We start from the raw sequence: 16,289 nt of genomic DNA, 5'->3' as shown, positions 1-16,289 counted from the left end.
TCTCTTTCTCTCTAAATACATAAATCTTTTTTTTAATTGTAAAAAGTTGACCTCAGTGGGAATGCCCTTCATTCAGGTGAAATGAGCGAAGTGCCCTGAAATGTTTATATGCCAACCCACTCCCCTTTATCAGATCTTGCTTTTGCCCTACTAGCTGGCTTAGTTTCAGCTAGTTCTAGGTGTGCCATGTTCACCCTGCAAATAAGTGAGGTCTCCAAGTCATACTATAAGTTTCTAGGAAAACAGCCTAAGGTGCATGGAACTACCTTGATTACTACAGCTTCTTGTAGGTGGAGACTTAGGAGGAGTTAGGGGACACTCTGAGAATGAGACGTCAAGGCCCTTAGCTCTTCCTGTTGACTGAGGGGCCTGTATTCTGCAAAGATTGCAGCCAAAGTAAACCATATAGCCTCTCTCTAGTTTTAAGCTTCTCACCTTCTTCTAGTTTCCTTTTCAAGAATTAAAGTCTTTACCCACCAAGCAAAACAAAATACAGTTTTCTTGTTTTTACAATTTATTTCAAAGTAAAGACCTTAATTGATAGGCCAAAAATAAAGGCTACAGTCCTATAAAGCAACAGAGATTGTGATTCCTGGACAGTCAAAGCTGTAAACACTGGAATAGGTTTTTTTGTTGTTACTGTTGAAAAAAAATTTTTTTCATATATGTGAGTAACCATGCCTGAAGCTTGAGGAGGCTAGTATGTAACAAACTTTTTTAGTTAGTGACACTGCAGGATCTGGTTAAACTGGGTTGAGTTGACTTAACGTTAGGAAAACAAAAGTCCCTTAACCATCATTCCCACAATGAAGCAATCACAAAGTGCCTATAAAGGAAACTGGAAAGAAAAGTTGATGTATGTTCAGTGACTTCTTGTCAAGAAGGAATGCTTCAGGAGCTGGGCAGCAGAAGGTCGCTCATGCTGGTCCCTAAGAAGGGAAAAACAATTTAGAAACAGTACCCCACAAGTGCCTCCCAGCTGGGTCTACTTGACACAAAATGCCAACTTTAAAAACAGAAGTAGAGGGGCACCTGGGTGGCTCCATTGGTTAAGCAACTGACTTGATTTAGGCTCAGGTTTTGATCCCAGCTTCTCCCTCTCCCTCTGCCCCTCTGCTTTCCCTTCTTGTGTGTGTGCTCACTCTCTCAAATAGAAATCTTTAAAAAAAAAAAAAAAAGGAAAGAAAGAAAGAAAGAGAGAGAAAGAAGAGAAAGAAAGAAAGAAAGAAAGAAAGAAAGAAAGAAAGAAAGAAAGAAAGAAAGAAAGAAAAAGAAATTAAGCTTTTGCCAGTAAACTAGTCAACTGGTGAACCCGTTAATGGTTATCTGCAATGACCTATTCCAAAGACATTATTTTGGGTAAATTGGGTAAATTGACTTTGATAATTTTTGTGGCATGGATGAGGGTAGGGAGAGGCTAGGAGGGTGGTGGGGAATAACTATCAAGAATAGAAATGGAGGTGCAGCCTGGGTGGCTCAGTGGTTTAGCGCCACCTTCAGCCCAGGGTGTGATCCTGGAGACTGGGGATCGAGTCCCGCATTAGGCTCCCTGCTTGGAGCCTGCTTCTCCCTCTGCCTGCATCTCTGCCTCTCATGAATAAATAAAATAAAAATCTTTTTAAAAATTTAAAAATAAAGTGGCCATGAATTATTTTGAAATAAAACCACCCCTTTTGGAATCTCTGTCTCCTGTCTTCAAAATATGCAGAAATCTCTCCAAAGATAATTTCTTTAATGTGGTCACACCCAGTGACCACTCATCCTAAGTCCTTACCATTTTCAACACTCATCCTAAGTCCTTACCATTTGGCCCAGTCCTCTCCATAGGAATTGCCCTCTTAAAATTAACCACATTTGGTACACCTGGGTGGCTCAGGGATTGAGCATATGCCTTTGGCTCAGGGCGTGATCCCAGATTCCAGGGATTGAGTCCCACATCGGGTTCCCCACATGGAGCCTGCTTCTCCCTCTGCCTGTGTCTGCCTCTCTCTGTGTGTCTCTCATGAATGAATAAATAAAATCTTAAAAAAAAAAAACGCAATCTTCTCATTACCAAATAATGAGTTCATCCTCCTTGTCATCTCTGTAGTAGCATTTGAAGCATTCACCACCACCCCCTTTCGAAACAATTTGCATAGACTTAGAGGAGACTTCTTAGTTCTTCTCCTGCCTTGGGACAACTCCCTTCTTCAACCATGTGCTGGACTTGTGTTGTTACTTCTCCCCTGGGCATTTTCAAAAACCTTTTCTTCAGCCCGCTTAAATTGTTCACATCCATGACTATTGACCTTCTGATTTCTAAAGATGTGCCTCCAATCTCATTTGCTTTTCTGAGCTCCAATTCACAGCTTTGAACGTTTACTTTAATGGCAGGCCATCTTTCAATTCCCTCCTCTGCTCCTCTTTCACAACTTGCTATTTCTTCCATTATCCATACTCAAAATCATGCAGTCCTATCATTGCCCCATCACTAAGTCCTGATTCCTCCTCCCCTGGAATATTTTGGAACCCTTCTCTTTACAGTCCCACTGCTTCCACCACCATCAAAGTCCAAGCTCTGGATTTCTGCACAGCGTTCTAGTCTCAAGCAGCCTCCATTTGAAGTCTGGTACGCTGCTTTTGGACCTACTTTTCCAAAGGCCATTTTCTTTACAGCATTATCTGCCCCAAATTCTTTGCAGTCTCCTGCTCTTTGCTGCCTATTGCAACAAAACTAACCTCCTTGGCCTAACTTCCCAGAACTTTCAACCTGCCCATAGGAGTATCCCCATTCATATATTGTTCCTCAAAATTCATTTCTGTTCTATTCAGTCCTTATTCCTGGTAAGTCATCTGCATTTCTGAATATTTAGGAGTGAGTGCCTTCCCTCACTTTATTTCTGACTATCCACACCTCCAAAGAATATTGTCATAAGGCAAGATTCTAGAGTCCTTAGGGTCTTTGCTGTAGAGTTTCAAGAGGTAATTTTATGCTTATATATGATGCTAGTTAGGTAGGATGTATTAATATTATTAACTATGGAGCCCTAATTATGTGCCCCATACTCTGCTAAGCAATTTACATTAACCCTCACAACTATTAATTGATCATTAGTGGTGTGACTTGTTTATTGGTTAGTTTATGAAACAGTGGTTCAAAAGGAGAGCCATAAAAAAGATTTCACCCTTTCTCTTTAAAGCTGTGTATGTGTATGTGTGAGAGAGAGTAATGACAACTTGAAAGGAAAATAGCATGTAGTTCCTGTGGGTCAGTAATAGATAATTGTTCAATTCAGAACAAAGCCACTATAGTAGTCTTAAAGAGCTAAGACTGATTCCAAAACTAGTAGTGGTTCGTATGATATTTCTAACATTCCTATGTCTTGTGAGACGTTTCTGCAGGGAACAAGAAGCCACTCTGTGCCTGAGGCTCTGTACACAGAATCCATGCTGGAACACCTAGGGATGCCCAGAACTGGAGCACAGAGTATGCATTTCGGCCTCATCCTGTGCAACCCCCTGAAATCAACCAGCACACTCTGATACACATGCTGGGAGAAAGAGACCGAGTTTGAAAGAGAGAGGCACATTTGTCAGCAGGCAGGGAGAACTGTGGGTGGGTTTTGAGATTCAATAAGACACTAAAAATGAATCCATTCTGGGAATTGGAGGTCGCCATGTATGCTTGCTGAAACCTGGAGCACTAGAATTTTTTATCCAGGGATAAGAACACACACTTCTTCAAAAGCAAGAAAGCCTTCCTCATCCTGTATGTACAACTAAATGCTGAGCCTCACTAAGTAGATAGAGGTCTAGTGGGTGGGCTCTGGCTTCCCCCCTACATTTCAGCTCTCCCTCACCATACACACACGCACACACATACTCTAACCAGAGCCATCTCTGCTCTTATGTTTTATTCTTTGAATTAAAATTTCATATGAAGGGGGGCACCTGGATGGTTCAGTCAGTTAAGTACCTGACTCTTAATCTAAGCTCAGCTCTTGATCTCAGGGTTGTGAGTGCAAGCCTCACATTGGGTTCCATGCTGAGCATGAAGTCTACTTTTAAAAATGGGAGTGGGGCAGCCCTGGTGGCTCAGCGGTTTAGCTCAGCCTACAGCCCAGGGTGTGATCTTGGAGACCCAGGATCGAGCCCCACGTCGGGCTCCCTGTATGGAGCCTGCTTCTCTCTCTGCCTGTGTCTCTGCCTCTCTCTGTGTGTGTTTCTCATGAATGAATAAATAAATAAAATCTTTAAAAAATAAAATAAAAATTAAAAAATAAAAAATGGGGGTGCCCAGGTGGCTCAGTCGGTTAAGCATCTGCCTTCAGCACAGGTCATGATCCCAGTGTCCTGGGATCAAGCCCTACACTGGGCTCCCTGTTCAGCAGGGAGTCTGCTTCTCTCTCTGCCTCTCCCTCCAGCTTGTGCACTCTCTCTCTCACTTACTCAAATAAATAAATAAATAAATAAATAAATAAATAAATAAATAATCTTTTTTAAAAAATTCACATGAGCTAAGAAACGTTTGAAAACCACACAAGTGGGCAATCTCTAAAATCCCTTCTAACATTTTATCCAAAATTTTATTCCATAGATAGTAGGGAGCAACAAAACAGAAAAAAACAGGCAACTTTCCGCTACTTTTCTACTTCCCCAATTATTCCCCTCACTTGATACATGAAATGCTTCAGAGATTTGTTCCTTTGGCTCAAAGGCTCAAATGTTCCCCCTCATTTTAAATGCAAGCATTTCTGGGGGGGACTGATACATTTAATCTGACAGTCATCATCAATCAGTCAATTCATATCAATCCCTCAATATGGATGAATTTCTCACATACTTTCCAAGAGTCAGTTTTAGGAAGGAGGTGAAAACATTGGTTCGCTGAGAGGACAGGGGAACCTAAGCACAGGGATATCATTGTACCATGACCAGCCCCTGGGAAGACGTCTCATAAGTAAGTGGATCTTTAGCATTTTTCGCACACGCTGTTAAATCATTTGTCTCTCCCTGATAAGTCATTTAATTGAGACACTTGCTACTTGAAGCATTACCCCTATCCCCTGATGCAGTGAGGCACACAATCACCCAATGTGGCTAATTCCTTTCAGTACAAAATCACTCCCTGCTTGATTTTTTTTTGTGGGCCGTAAATTGTAGGGGGGCAATGACAGCAATCTTGGAATCTCTGGGGATTTCTCCACATTCCTGTGTTGTTTTCTTACCTGGTTAGGCACACACGCACAAAGTCCACTGCGTTTTCTGAGAAGTGTTCTGGCAATGGGGGCATTAGCCCTCTGTGTGCTCCAATGTAAAACATGGCTGCCATCCTGTCCATGGAAGCCAGTGGAGGCTTCCCTGTGGCCATCTCAAACACGGTGCAGCCAATGCTCCAGATGTCCGACTTCCTTCCGTAGCCAGACTCATTGATGACTTCCGGGGCCATCCAATATGGAGTCCCATGCATGGACTTAAGCATGTCACTGTGGGTGCCATTTAAGCCAGCCCAGGCCAAGCGCTTGGCACAGCCAAAGTCAATTAGCTTTATTATTCCGGTTGGCATGAGCATAACATTGTTTCCTTTGATGTCTCGATGCACCACACAGTTCTCATGGAGATAAGCAACACCTTGCAGAATTTGTCTTGTATATTTACAGAACACCATCTCAAGCAATGGCCCAAAACGATTTATAATACTAGAAATTGAGCCACCAGGAACAAACTCCATGAAAATGCTTACAATGTTCTCTTCCAAGCACGTCCCCAAATAGGCCACAATGTTGACATGTTTCAGTGCTTTGAGCAAATCTACTTCTTCCTGCAGTTTCCGGTATTCTTTCTCAGTAGCTAATTTATCAGAGGTATCCAGAGCCACCTGTTTTACAGCTATTAGCTGTCCTTGGCTAGTGAGACCACAATATACCTAGAAGCAGACCTTTTTATTAAATATAAATGATACAACTTGTTCACAAAATGCCTCAGATGCTGCATGTTTTTCCCTTCTCCTCCCAAACCCTTGTCCTTTTCTAAGTTGACACATCCCCACCTAAATGCAAAGTTCTTAAGCAAATTCAATGTTTCAGTGAAGCCAAAATGGGGATGAGCAGCATGGTGAATGGATATCATAATGGCTTGGAGTCAAGTGGCCTGGATTGGTTAGAATCTTGGCTTCACCATTCCCCAGCTGTGTAACTTTGGGCAAGTTGTACAATCTTTTTGACTTCATTTTTTCTCATCTATAAAACTGAGGTAATAATTCTTACCTCATAGATACCTACATGACTACCCTGGAAAACTCCTCTCCAAGTAAGTGAAATGCCTATTTTGGTGCTAAAGCTCTAAGGAAATAGAGGAAGACAAGTCCCAGGGCAATTTGACAGGGACCCCATCATGTATCTTTAGTGGTTTTATGTCTTTCCAGCTTCTCGCTGATATGTCCCCAGCTAGAAACATAACCTGTTTTATCTGAGGATTGGTCTTCCTTTTCCCAGTCTTTGTAAGTACTATCTAACATGCTAGGACTTTAGATGGTCTTTCATGCAATTCAAAAAATGTAAAGAACATCCTTTGTTTTTGCCACTCAGCAATGATTCTTCCAACATCTGGGAACATCCTGAACAATGAAACATCTCTCCACTGGACTTGGATCCAGGAGAATGAGAGGGTAGAAATACAATGGCTATTGTCCCACCACACAGACCCTGAGAATGAGACCCATTAGGAGACATACAGAGTGGCCAGGCCCTAGTGACACTGTTTGACCCCTGAAATCAGCTGTACCTAGAACTACACCTACTCCAGATCCTTCAGTTACATAAACCGGTGAGCATCCTTTCCCCCATGCCAGTTTGTGTTGGGTTTCCTGTTACTCCCAACTGAAAGAGTTCCAAATAAAACAGTATACAGGGTGGGAAGGCACAAGAAGATTAGGGAGGAAAAGGTGGGTCAAGGAGCAGTGGGGATTTGGGGTTTCATCATGTTTTGCATTTAACTTACTGTGCCATAGGCTCCCTTCCCAAGGATCTCGCCCTTAGTCCACAGGATAGATTCTTCATTCTTTAAACTATTTTCAGCAAATATCTTCTTTTCATTTGAGTTGAGAAATTTCTCCTCCTTATTGAATATCCTGAACCCATTACTATATTTCTGTGATAATGAAACAAAAGAAAAGTCACCATTAAACTCTGAATTATTAGGATGGAGGGGAGAGCTGGAAAGTAGTCTTCCTTTCTTCTAACTTGGGACCAACCAGAGAAAGCCAAATAGGGATCCCTAAGTAGTTATATAGGATACTGCTTATTAGACCACCTACAGTTTCCTCATGCCAAAAGCTTCCAATCAGGGCCTACTGAACCCTGCCTTTTTTGCCTCTAAAAGGGTTTCCCACTCCTCTGCTTGCCTTTGAGTCTCTGCCAAACACAAGTGATGGAGGCTGACTCTTTTACCATAGTGAGCTCTGAATAGCCTTTGTCTGTTCTTCAATTATTTCCACAATACAAACATGCACTCCAACATACACATAAACCTATATGCATACACTTAAATACACATTTATACACAAACATACATACAGATACTCTCTCTCTGGCATGCACAGCCACAACGAGTAAGTGTTGTCAAGACCAGCTACATAGAATGAAGATCCATGGTCCTCTTGACCCTTTCTACTCAAAGGAGAATCTGCAGACAGGTGCAGCAACACAACATGGGAGATTGTTAGACGTGCAGAATCTGAGGCTCCAGACATACTGAATCAGTATCTACATTTTAACATGAACCCCAAATGATTGCAATCACAGTAAACTTTGAGAAACCCTACCTTAGAGGTCAGAGAACAAGAATCTCTTTGTAGAATTTAGACCATGTTTTCCAATGGGTTAATCACACTAAAAAAATGCTTTCTTTTGGTCTTCTCTACAAGTTCTTAAAAAATAAATGATGGTGACACAGAGGCATGGTGAAGTCCATCAGGAGCAAGACTTTCTTGCAAACTTCTTCATGAATGAAAAGGCCATTTGGGTTCCTCCTTCCCATCTTTTATGTTTCTATCCAAACTAAATTTAAGGACTGCTTGGGAAGGAAAAGGCTGCAAAAGTCAGTTTTGACTCCAGCATTATAGGATGGGGTTACAGGCTACTGATATTTCCTAGCTTGTTAGCTTTGCTTAAATTTAAAATGGCAGAGTGAGGAACACCTGGGTGGATCAGCGGTTAAGCTTCTGCCTTTGGCTCAGGGCATGATCCTGGGATCTAGTCCCGCATCGGGCTCCCTGCAAGGAGTCTGCTTCTCCCTCTGCCTATGTCTCTGCCTCTCTCTCTCTCTCTCTGTCTCTCATGAATAAATAAAAAAATCTTTTAAAAAAATAAAATGGCAGAATGGTAAGGTACCTGGATGGCTCAATCGGTTGAGCAACCAACTATTGGTTTTGGCTCAGGTCATGATCTCATGGGTCATGATCTCATGGTTGTGGCATGAAGCCCTAAGTCAGACTCTGTGATCAGCAGGGAGTCTTCTTGAAGATTTACTCCCCCTACCATGCATGCTCGCTCTCTCTTAGATAAATATTTTTTTTTAAGATTTTATTTATTTAAAAAAAAGATTTTATTTATTTGTCAGAGGGAGGGGGGAGCACACACAAGCAGGAGGAATAGAAGGCAGGGAAGAACCAGTTTCCTGCTGAGCAAGGAGCCCAATGTGGGACTTGACCCCAGGACCCCAAGATCATGACCAGAGCTGAAGGAAGATGCTTACCTGGCTGAGCCACCCAGGGGTCCTAATAAATAAATCTTGAAAAAAAATTGAAATGGTAGAGTGGCAGACTCATCTCAGACACACAGGTGTATGCACACACATATCCCCATTTCCTACCCAAGACTGGAGGCCTCCCTGAATCACTGTCTACCCCCAGCAGAAACCAAGTTCACCATGAAGGTGGAGCTGGCATTTCAGGAATAATCTCACTGGATTCAGAATGCCTGGCCCCACCATTCACCCACTGTGTTAACTTTCTAAGCCTCAATTTTCTCATCTTCAAAATGGCGACTTGTTATTACCTTTAGTATTTATGTCTAGAGCTATTTTGAAGGATATAAAGAAGACATTATAACATGTCTTGCTCCTACATGGTAAGTTCTCGATAAACCAACTATAATATAACTATTGACCTTGTGTATCTTTTGACCAACTATCTAAAATAATTGTTCCTGATCCTGACATGTGATATAACCTGAGTCAATGCTCAATAAATAATATTTCAGCTAAACCTACTGTTTCTGGAGGTTCATGTAATTCAGTGAGAATTGAAACAGACAAAACCCAATGATAAGCTAATATTCTCTGTCCCCACCCCCATTCCTATGAGAAACAATCTTTTTAAAAATTTTTTTCAGCATTGTTGCTTATCTTTCTTGAGAGCAATGGCTAAGTCTTGTACCCCCATTGTGTCTCTAGTTCTAAGCCCAGTGCCAGGAACATAGTTGACATCAATAATGTTTCTGTGTTAAAGTTTTCATATTTCATGCCTTCAAATCTTTTTTGGAATTAGTGAGCTACTTCTGGGGCTATGTTCATTTCTTTCTATCTCATACACCACCTAGAGCAATGTTTCACCCATAATTCTCTCTCCACTATTTGTTGATTCAAAAAATCTTCACTGAATAAAATATTGACCTATTTTAAATAAATAGTTTTGCTATATTAATGTACCCAAAGTGATGCCATTGCAGTGTTGGGCTAGCTGAATCCCAGAAGTAAGATGGCATAATGAAAACATCTTAGCCTGACAATTAGGGGACCTGGATTCCAAACTTGCAACCAAACAGTGAGACCTTGACAAAACTATTTAGTTGCTTAGGGTTTCTTTCTTTCTTTTTTTTTTTTAAGATTATTTACTTATTTATTCATAGAGACACACACACACACAGAGGCAGGGACACAGGCAGAGGGAGAAGCAGGTTCCATGCAGAGAGCCTGACGTGGGACTCTATCCAGGGTCTCCAGGATCACGCCCTAGGCTGCAGGCGGCAGTAAACCGCTGCACCACCACCGGGGCTGCCCTTGCTTAGGGTTTCTGATTCCTCATTTGAAAATAAGGAGTTTGAACTAGACTGTCTCTGAGGTCTCTTCCTGCCCCAATGAATCACTGATCCTAGTCATACCAACCTGTATTTTAACATTTGTTGTCTCTCTGCCCAATTCTTGAGTGGTTTTTCCTCTCCTACTGAAGACAAGATTTAGGTTTTCAGGATCTGTTTCATTTGCCATTATTTGGTGAGAGGTCTTATCTCTCTCATCAAGAGCTAATAGTTCTGCAGCTAGGCATCCTAATAGTTCATCTGTCAATTCTTCATTCTTTACGGAATCTAGAGTTTCTTGTGAAATTGAATTTGCATCATTTAAAGTTTGTCCAAATGACTGATATGTAATTGACTCATTAGCTAAACTATCATCATCCAAAGAATCTGCCCAATGTTGATATGCTTGGGAAGATGCACTCTGTTGTTTCTCTTGGAAAGAGAAACTCATAAGTGTTTCAGACTTCTCTAAAACACTTTCAAACCCTATATCATTAGTTAAAATTTGGTTGGCACTTATTTTACCAAGAGATGCTGTATTCTGTTTTTCTTGCAGTATATGTTTGTTGGAACTCTTCTCGCTGGGCACTGCCCAGCTGTTTTCTGAAAGGACAAATGACGTCTGGTGATGCAGCTCTTCAAGTTTATGCAGATCTCTGAGGCTCGTGGCAAGTATTTGATTGTTAGAAATGTCTTCTTCATCAGCAGACTCTTCCATAGAAACTTCTTCAACAATGGACAAATGTGAAACAGGAAGGAATTCATTCTGTTCAGTGGACCGCTCACAAGGCAGAGCCAAGTTCATGGGCTGACCTTCATCACTGGAAGAGAGAAAGTCATTTGCTGAAGACTTTATCTGCCACTCTGGATCTGAAATACCATCACCATTTTCAATGCCCCTTTGGTTGCTACCTACAGCCTTGTAACCCTTTTCTTTAGAAATTAAACTTTTGTTCTTTTGTTTGATGCCAAGCAAAGCCTTTGCAGGTTTAATATGTGGTCTTTTTTGAGAAAATCTTGTTCTGCTATTGCTGCTCCTCTCACTGTGTGAAGATCGACATTTATTGGTAATACACTTGCCAGATGGAGCAGAGCATATCTCTTGATAATATTTGTTCTCATGACGTTCAGCCTCTCTTATGTGACAATAAATAGGAGTCCCAAACATTTCGTAGATTCCAGGACCATTAGCTGTTGAATTGATCTCTTTGAACATGTCACTATACTTAAGATCTAAGCAACTTAGTCTTAGCTCTTTTGGTTGGGCAGAGAGAGGGACAGAAGACTTTTTTATTCCTGGATTCTTACAGATGCAAGGAAAAGACTGCTTTTTAGGTTTCAGAGCCCGGTAAGTTGATTGCTTCTTTTCTATCTGTGGCATTCTTCTTTGAAACTTGGGTGATTGCCGAGGTCTGGGGTCAACAAGCTCCAGAGCAGGGAAAACTTGAGTTTTTATGCTGCTTTTATGCATGGTAGGCTTAATGGAACCTTCGATGGAAACCATGAAATTCTGGGGTGTCCTGTTACTGGTCTTTGTCTTCGAATCCAGCTTATTTCTGTGGGTTTTCATCTTATGCCTGTCATTTTCTTGGTGTGCGAGTATGTTGAAGCTATTGCTGTTATGAAGAGTGCCTTTTCTTTTTGGGAGGCTTGGTTTGGCTATTGCCAGTTCCTTGGGAGTTCCATGTCCAGGGAAAGTGATGTGGATAAGAGGCACCATCCCATTCATTTCTGGTTTGATTTCGTCTGCTACTGATACTTTTATGTTTGTCTCCATGCCTCTGTGATCTTGTGGGACCTTTTCAGTGGGGCCGTCAGGGACTACGTTGGACAAACTCTTAAGTGCAGTATGCCCTTCTAAAATATGCTTTGGCTCAATTGCTTCCCTTTTATGTACTGAAGCACTTTTTGAATCAGCCTTATCATTTCTTGTCTCTTCATCCTGGTTTAGGATTATTTCTGAATGTTGGGCTTCTTGGAACTTGATTGGTATGGTGCATCCAACTGCATAGTCTTGTTTACAGTTTCTAGCTACTAACCTCTCTTTGTTTCCTGACAAAAAATGTTGAGAATTCTCTTCTGCTTTTCTCATTTCATGACCAGGGCAGTCAATGTCCACTTCCCTATCTGTAGGAAAACTGCTTTCCTTACAATTCTCAAAGGACACCAAAGATTGTCCTTTTTCGAAGTGACAGATTGCAATTTTGTCACTTCCTTCTGTTTCTTTAGATTTTCTGTTCTCTTCCGTCTCCATGTGTTGTCTGTGATGGTTAGCCTCCCAAAAAGAGCACATGTTTCTGGACCAAATAGAGCTGTCAGAGGACCTGAGAGTCTGATCCACAAACACCTTAAATGGAGCTTCCTGCTGCTTATTTGATGGTCTAAACTCCTCAGATCGACTTCTGGGCTCTGAGAGCTTAGGTAAGAAGGATATGAAGTCTGGAATATTTCTTTCTTTCTCTTTTTGATCTTTGTGATTTGGAGGGATAGTCTGAAGACCAGGTTTCATGGACAAAAGTGACAACGGTGGCAGAGGAAACTAAAAGGAAAGAAAAAAGGCTAATGAACATGCGTATCATATTAACTGGTTTAAAGCAATCCAGAGAGATTCTAAGATTCTCTTTCAGGAAGCCTTTACAAGGCTATCCTAGAGATCCCAATTTTAAAAACTAAAAGCTTATTCCTCGTATTTTTGGTAAAACAATATTTCCAAAAACCAAGATTATTGGTGGTGCCCGACTGGTTCAGTTGGTGAAGCATACAACTCCTGATCTCAGGATGGTGAGTTCAAACCCCACATTGGGTGCAGAGATTACTTAAAAATAAAATATTTTTTAAAATAAATAAAAAATAAAAACCAAGATTATTATAGCTGTAAAGATTCGTGTTCATGTATTTAAAATAAAATAAGGAAAAAATAAAATAAGGACCCTATAATGTAAACATTAAAAATTTTTAAAAATATTTATTTATCTGAGATAGAAAGAGAGAGCGAGTGGGGAAAGGGGCAGAGAGAGAGAGGGAGAGAAGAAGAATCCTCACTGAATGTGGAGTCGGATGTGGGGTGTTCCATTCCAGGAGCCTGAGGCCGTGACATGAGCTGAAAACAAGAGTCTGACATTTAACCGACTGAGTCACTCCGGCACCCCGTGTAAACATGAACATTTTAAGATGAGAAATTTTATTTCTTTTCTCTTTTCCTTTTCCTTTCGATAGAACTGATCTAAGATTTTTTAGATCAGCTTAGAACAGCTTAACATTTCTGTTACAGAGGCACCTGGGTGGTTCAGTTGGTTAAGTGTGAACTTAATCAAGTGACTCTTGATTTCAGCTCAGGTCATGATCTCGGGGTTGTGAGATCGATCCCTGTGTTGGGCTTCACATTAGGCCTGGAGCCTACCTGGGGTTCTCTTTCTCCCTCTCCCTCTGCTCCTCTCCACTCCTGCTCATGTTTCTCTCTCTCTCTCTCTAAAGCAAACCAACAACAAAAAAACTTACAGTTACTTTAACAATGATCATTAGGTTGCACACTAACTCAGATTTTGTATCTGGAGCACAACTACTCCTTAATATTTTGCTGAATTGTTTTGTTGAGAGGGCCTTATAAACGTACCACATGTTACACTTGAAAGTTAGCAACCCTAAATGGTTTTTACTTCTTTGTGCTCCAACTATTTTTCAATAAACTCAGTTTTTTAACTATCAGCAACCTCTAGAGGTCAGTATAACCCAATATATAAAAATCAGCTTTGTGGTTATTAAGCTACAAACTGACTTTCCATTGTGGCTTTTCCCAGAGTTGGTACCTAATTATATTAGGATATTTATAGGCATGGATCATGCGTGGCAATCAAGACCTATACGTTTAATTTTCGTTGTATTGCCACCTCTATGTAAGAAGAAAGGGAAAGGAAACTGACACTAGAGACTTAAGCATTAGAAGTAGGTAAAATGCAACGTAATCCTCCACTTTTATTGTCTAGATGGTCTTCTTCCGTCACTTAAACATAACTTCAGAAAAAAGACAGATTCTCCAGGGCTTAAACATATCCCTCGTAGCCATTGTTATTTGTTTTTAAGGCCAATAAACTCCTTTTTACAACATTAAGCAGTACCTATGCACTTTCTCAAAGGCTTATGGGACAGAGAAGAGGCCAGCAGTTGAGAAGGTCACAAGAATCTTTCCAAAAACTGTACTTACAAACTAGACAATTAGGGAAATCTTTCTACCACTGGACAAAAAATTCACCTAATTTCTAGGCATGTTAAAAGAAGACAAATTAAAATATGTCTAAAAGAGTCATTCACCTTATTATGTAAAGAACAGAAACCACCCCAGAAAAGAAATGTACATGGCAAAGTATACCTCTCCCAGTAGTTCTTCACGTCTACAAAACTATCTGTGAGTTGTTGTTTTCCAAGCTATAGTGGCCGAGGATTTTGGTTTGAGGTCTTTGATAGAGTTTGTCTCTAATAGCAGTTCTTTGGTTTCAAATATTAAGTCAGAAATGCTAAAACTAATCTTACCTCAATTCTTCGGCTACTGTAGTTCATATCAGAAATAGAAAACTCTATAACAAGAAAAAATAAAATAATTAGATATTCTTAGTAATAGAGTGAACACGGAAAGTCTTAAGCCAGCGTTGGAGATGGAGTAATCTTGTTGCTAAGGTTTGAGGAAAAGTTGAAATTAAGAGTTTTTCAAGTTGTGATCCATATGAAGGTGGGCATGGAATGATTACAAAACACTTAAAGCTACCACCAGGGATCCCTGGGTGGCGCAGCGGTTTAGCGCCTGCCTTTGGCCCAGGGCGCAATCCTGGAGACCCGGGATCGAATCCCACGTCGGGCTCCCGGTGCATGGAGCCTGCTTCTTCCTCTGCCTGTGTTTCTGCCTCTCTCTCTCTCTGTGACTATCATAAATAAATAAATTTTAAAAAAAGCTACCATCACTGAAGGAGGATATGGTTTTATATATAATGTTGTATTTTATATACAGTTGACCCTTGAACAACATGGGTTTGAACTGGATGGGTACACTTATATGTGAACTTTTTTTGATAAATACAATACACTACTGTAAATATATTTTCCTTATTCTTTTAAAGATGATTTTATTTATTTATTTATTTTAGAAAGCAAGAGGGCAGAAGGAGGGACAGAGGGGGAGGGAGAAGGAAAGAATCTCAAGCAGACTCTGTGATCAGCATAGAACCTGATATGGGGCTCAATCCCATGACCCCGAGATCATGACCTGATCTGAAACCAAGAGTTGGATGCTTGACTGACTGAACCCACTCACGCGCCTCTTATAATTTTCCTAATAACATTTTCTTTTGGGGAGCCCCAGTGGTGCAGCAGTTTAGGCCACCTTCAGCCCAGGGTGTGGTTCTGGAGTCCTGGGATCGAGTCCCACATCAGGCTCCCTGCATGGAGCCTGCTTCTCCCTCTGCCTGTGTCTCTGCCTCTTTCTCTGTGTGTCTCTCATGAATAAATAAATGAAATCTTTCAAAAAAAAAAAAAAACACTTTCTTTTCTCTAGCTCACTTTATTGTCAAAATACAGTATATAATACACATACAAAATATGTGTTACTTGGCTATTTATGTTATTGATTAGGCTTCCAATTAACAATAGACTATTAGTAGTTAAGTTTTTGGGGAATCAGAAATTATACATGGATTTTCTACGTCAGTGTCCCCAACCCCCACATTGTTCAAGGTTTAACTGTAGGGATCCCTGGGTGGCGCAGCGGTTTGGCGCCTGCCTTTGGCCCAGGGCACGATCCTGGAGACCCTGGATCGAGTCCCACATCGGGCTCCCAGTGCATGGAGCCTGCTTCTCCCTCTGCCTGTCTCTGCCTCTCTCTCTCTCTGTGACTATCATAAATAAATAAAAATAAAAAATAAAAAAGGGTTAACTGTAAATGCATATTATATATATGTATATATATAAAGCATTTATATATACGTTTGTGTCTATATTTATATTTACATTCATATTAATAATTATACTTCTATTTATGTTTATGTCTTTATTTATATTCTGGTAGGAAATGCAAGCTTTTTGGATCAGAGAACAGAGAATTTATTACAAAGCATCATAGCACCAGCTTCCCACACTCCAATTCCACAGGGCAACACAATGAGCACCAGATGTTTACCTGTGGGGAAGCACCACAGAAATGAACCCTATGAAACTCAGAACTTATACAGAGTGATTGGTACTTTGACC

The 16,289-nt window shown here is 40.8% G+C and overlaps 1 protein-coding gene across 1 annotated transcript in view; it reads right to left on the bottom strand.

The window, feature by feature from the left end:
* Positions 1–394: 394 nt before the first annotated feature.
* MAP3K19 (mitogen-activated protein kinase kinase kinase 19) overlaps positions 395–16,289 on the bottom strand; it is a 66,511-nt gene continuing 50,616 nt past the window's right edge. Inside the window, exons 6-10 of the mRNA XM_055316545.1 lie at positions 14,583–14,626; positions 10,144–12,594; positions 6,979–7,128; positions 5,208–5,905; positions 395–929 (exon numbers count right to left, since the gene is read on the bottom strand). Coding sequence (XP_055172520.1) covers positions 863–929; positions 5,208–5,905; positions 6,979–7,128; positions 10,144–12,594; positions 14,583–14,626 — 3,410 coding nt within the window. The 3' untranslated portion in view covers positions 395–862. The remainder of the gene's footprint in view (positions 930–5,207; positions 5,906–6,978; positions 7,129–10,143; positions 12,595–14,582; positions 14,627–16,289) is intronic.

The sequence above is a fragment of the Nyctereutes procyonoides genome, unplaced genomic scaffold (assembly GCF_905146905.1).
Source record: "Nyctereutes procyonoides isolate TBG_1078 unplaced genomic scaffold, NYPRO_anot_genome, whole genome shotgun sequence".
Classification (NCBI taxonomy): domain Eukaryota; kingdom Metazoa; phylum Chordata; class Mammalia; order Carnivora; family Canidae; genus Nyctereutes; species Nyctereutes procyonoides.
The sequence above is the reverse complement of the archived record's forward strand: the minus strand, read 5'-3'. Positions and strand labels throughout refer to the sequence as shown.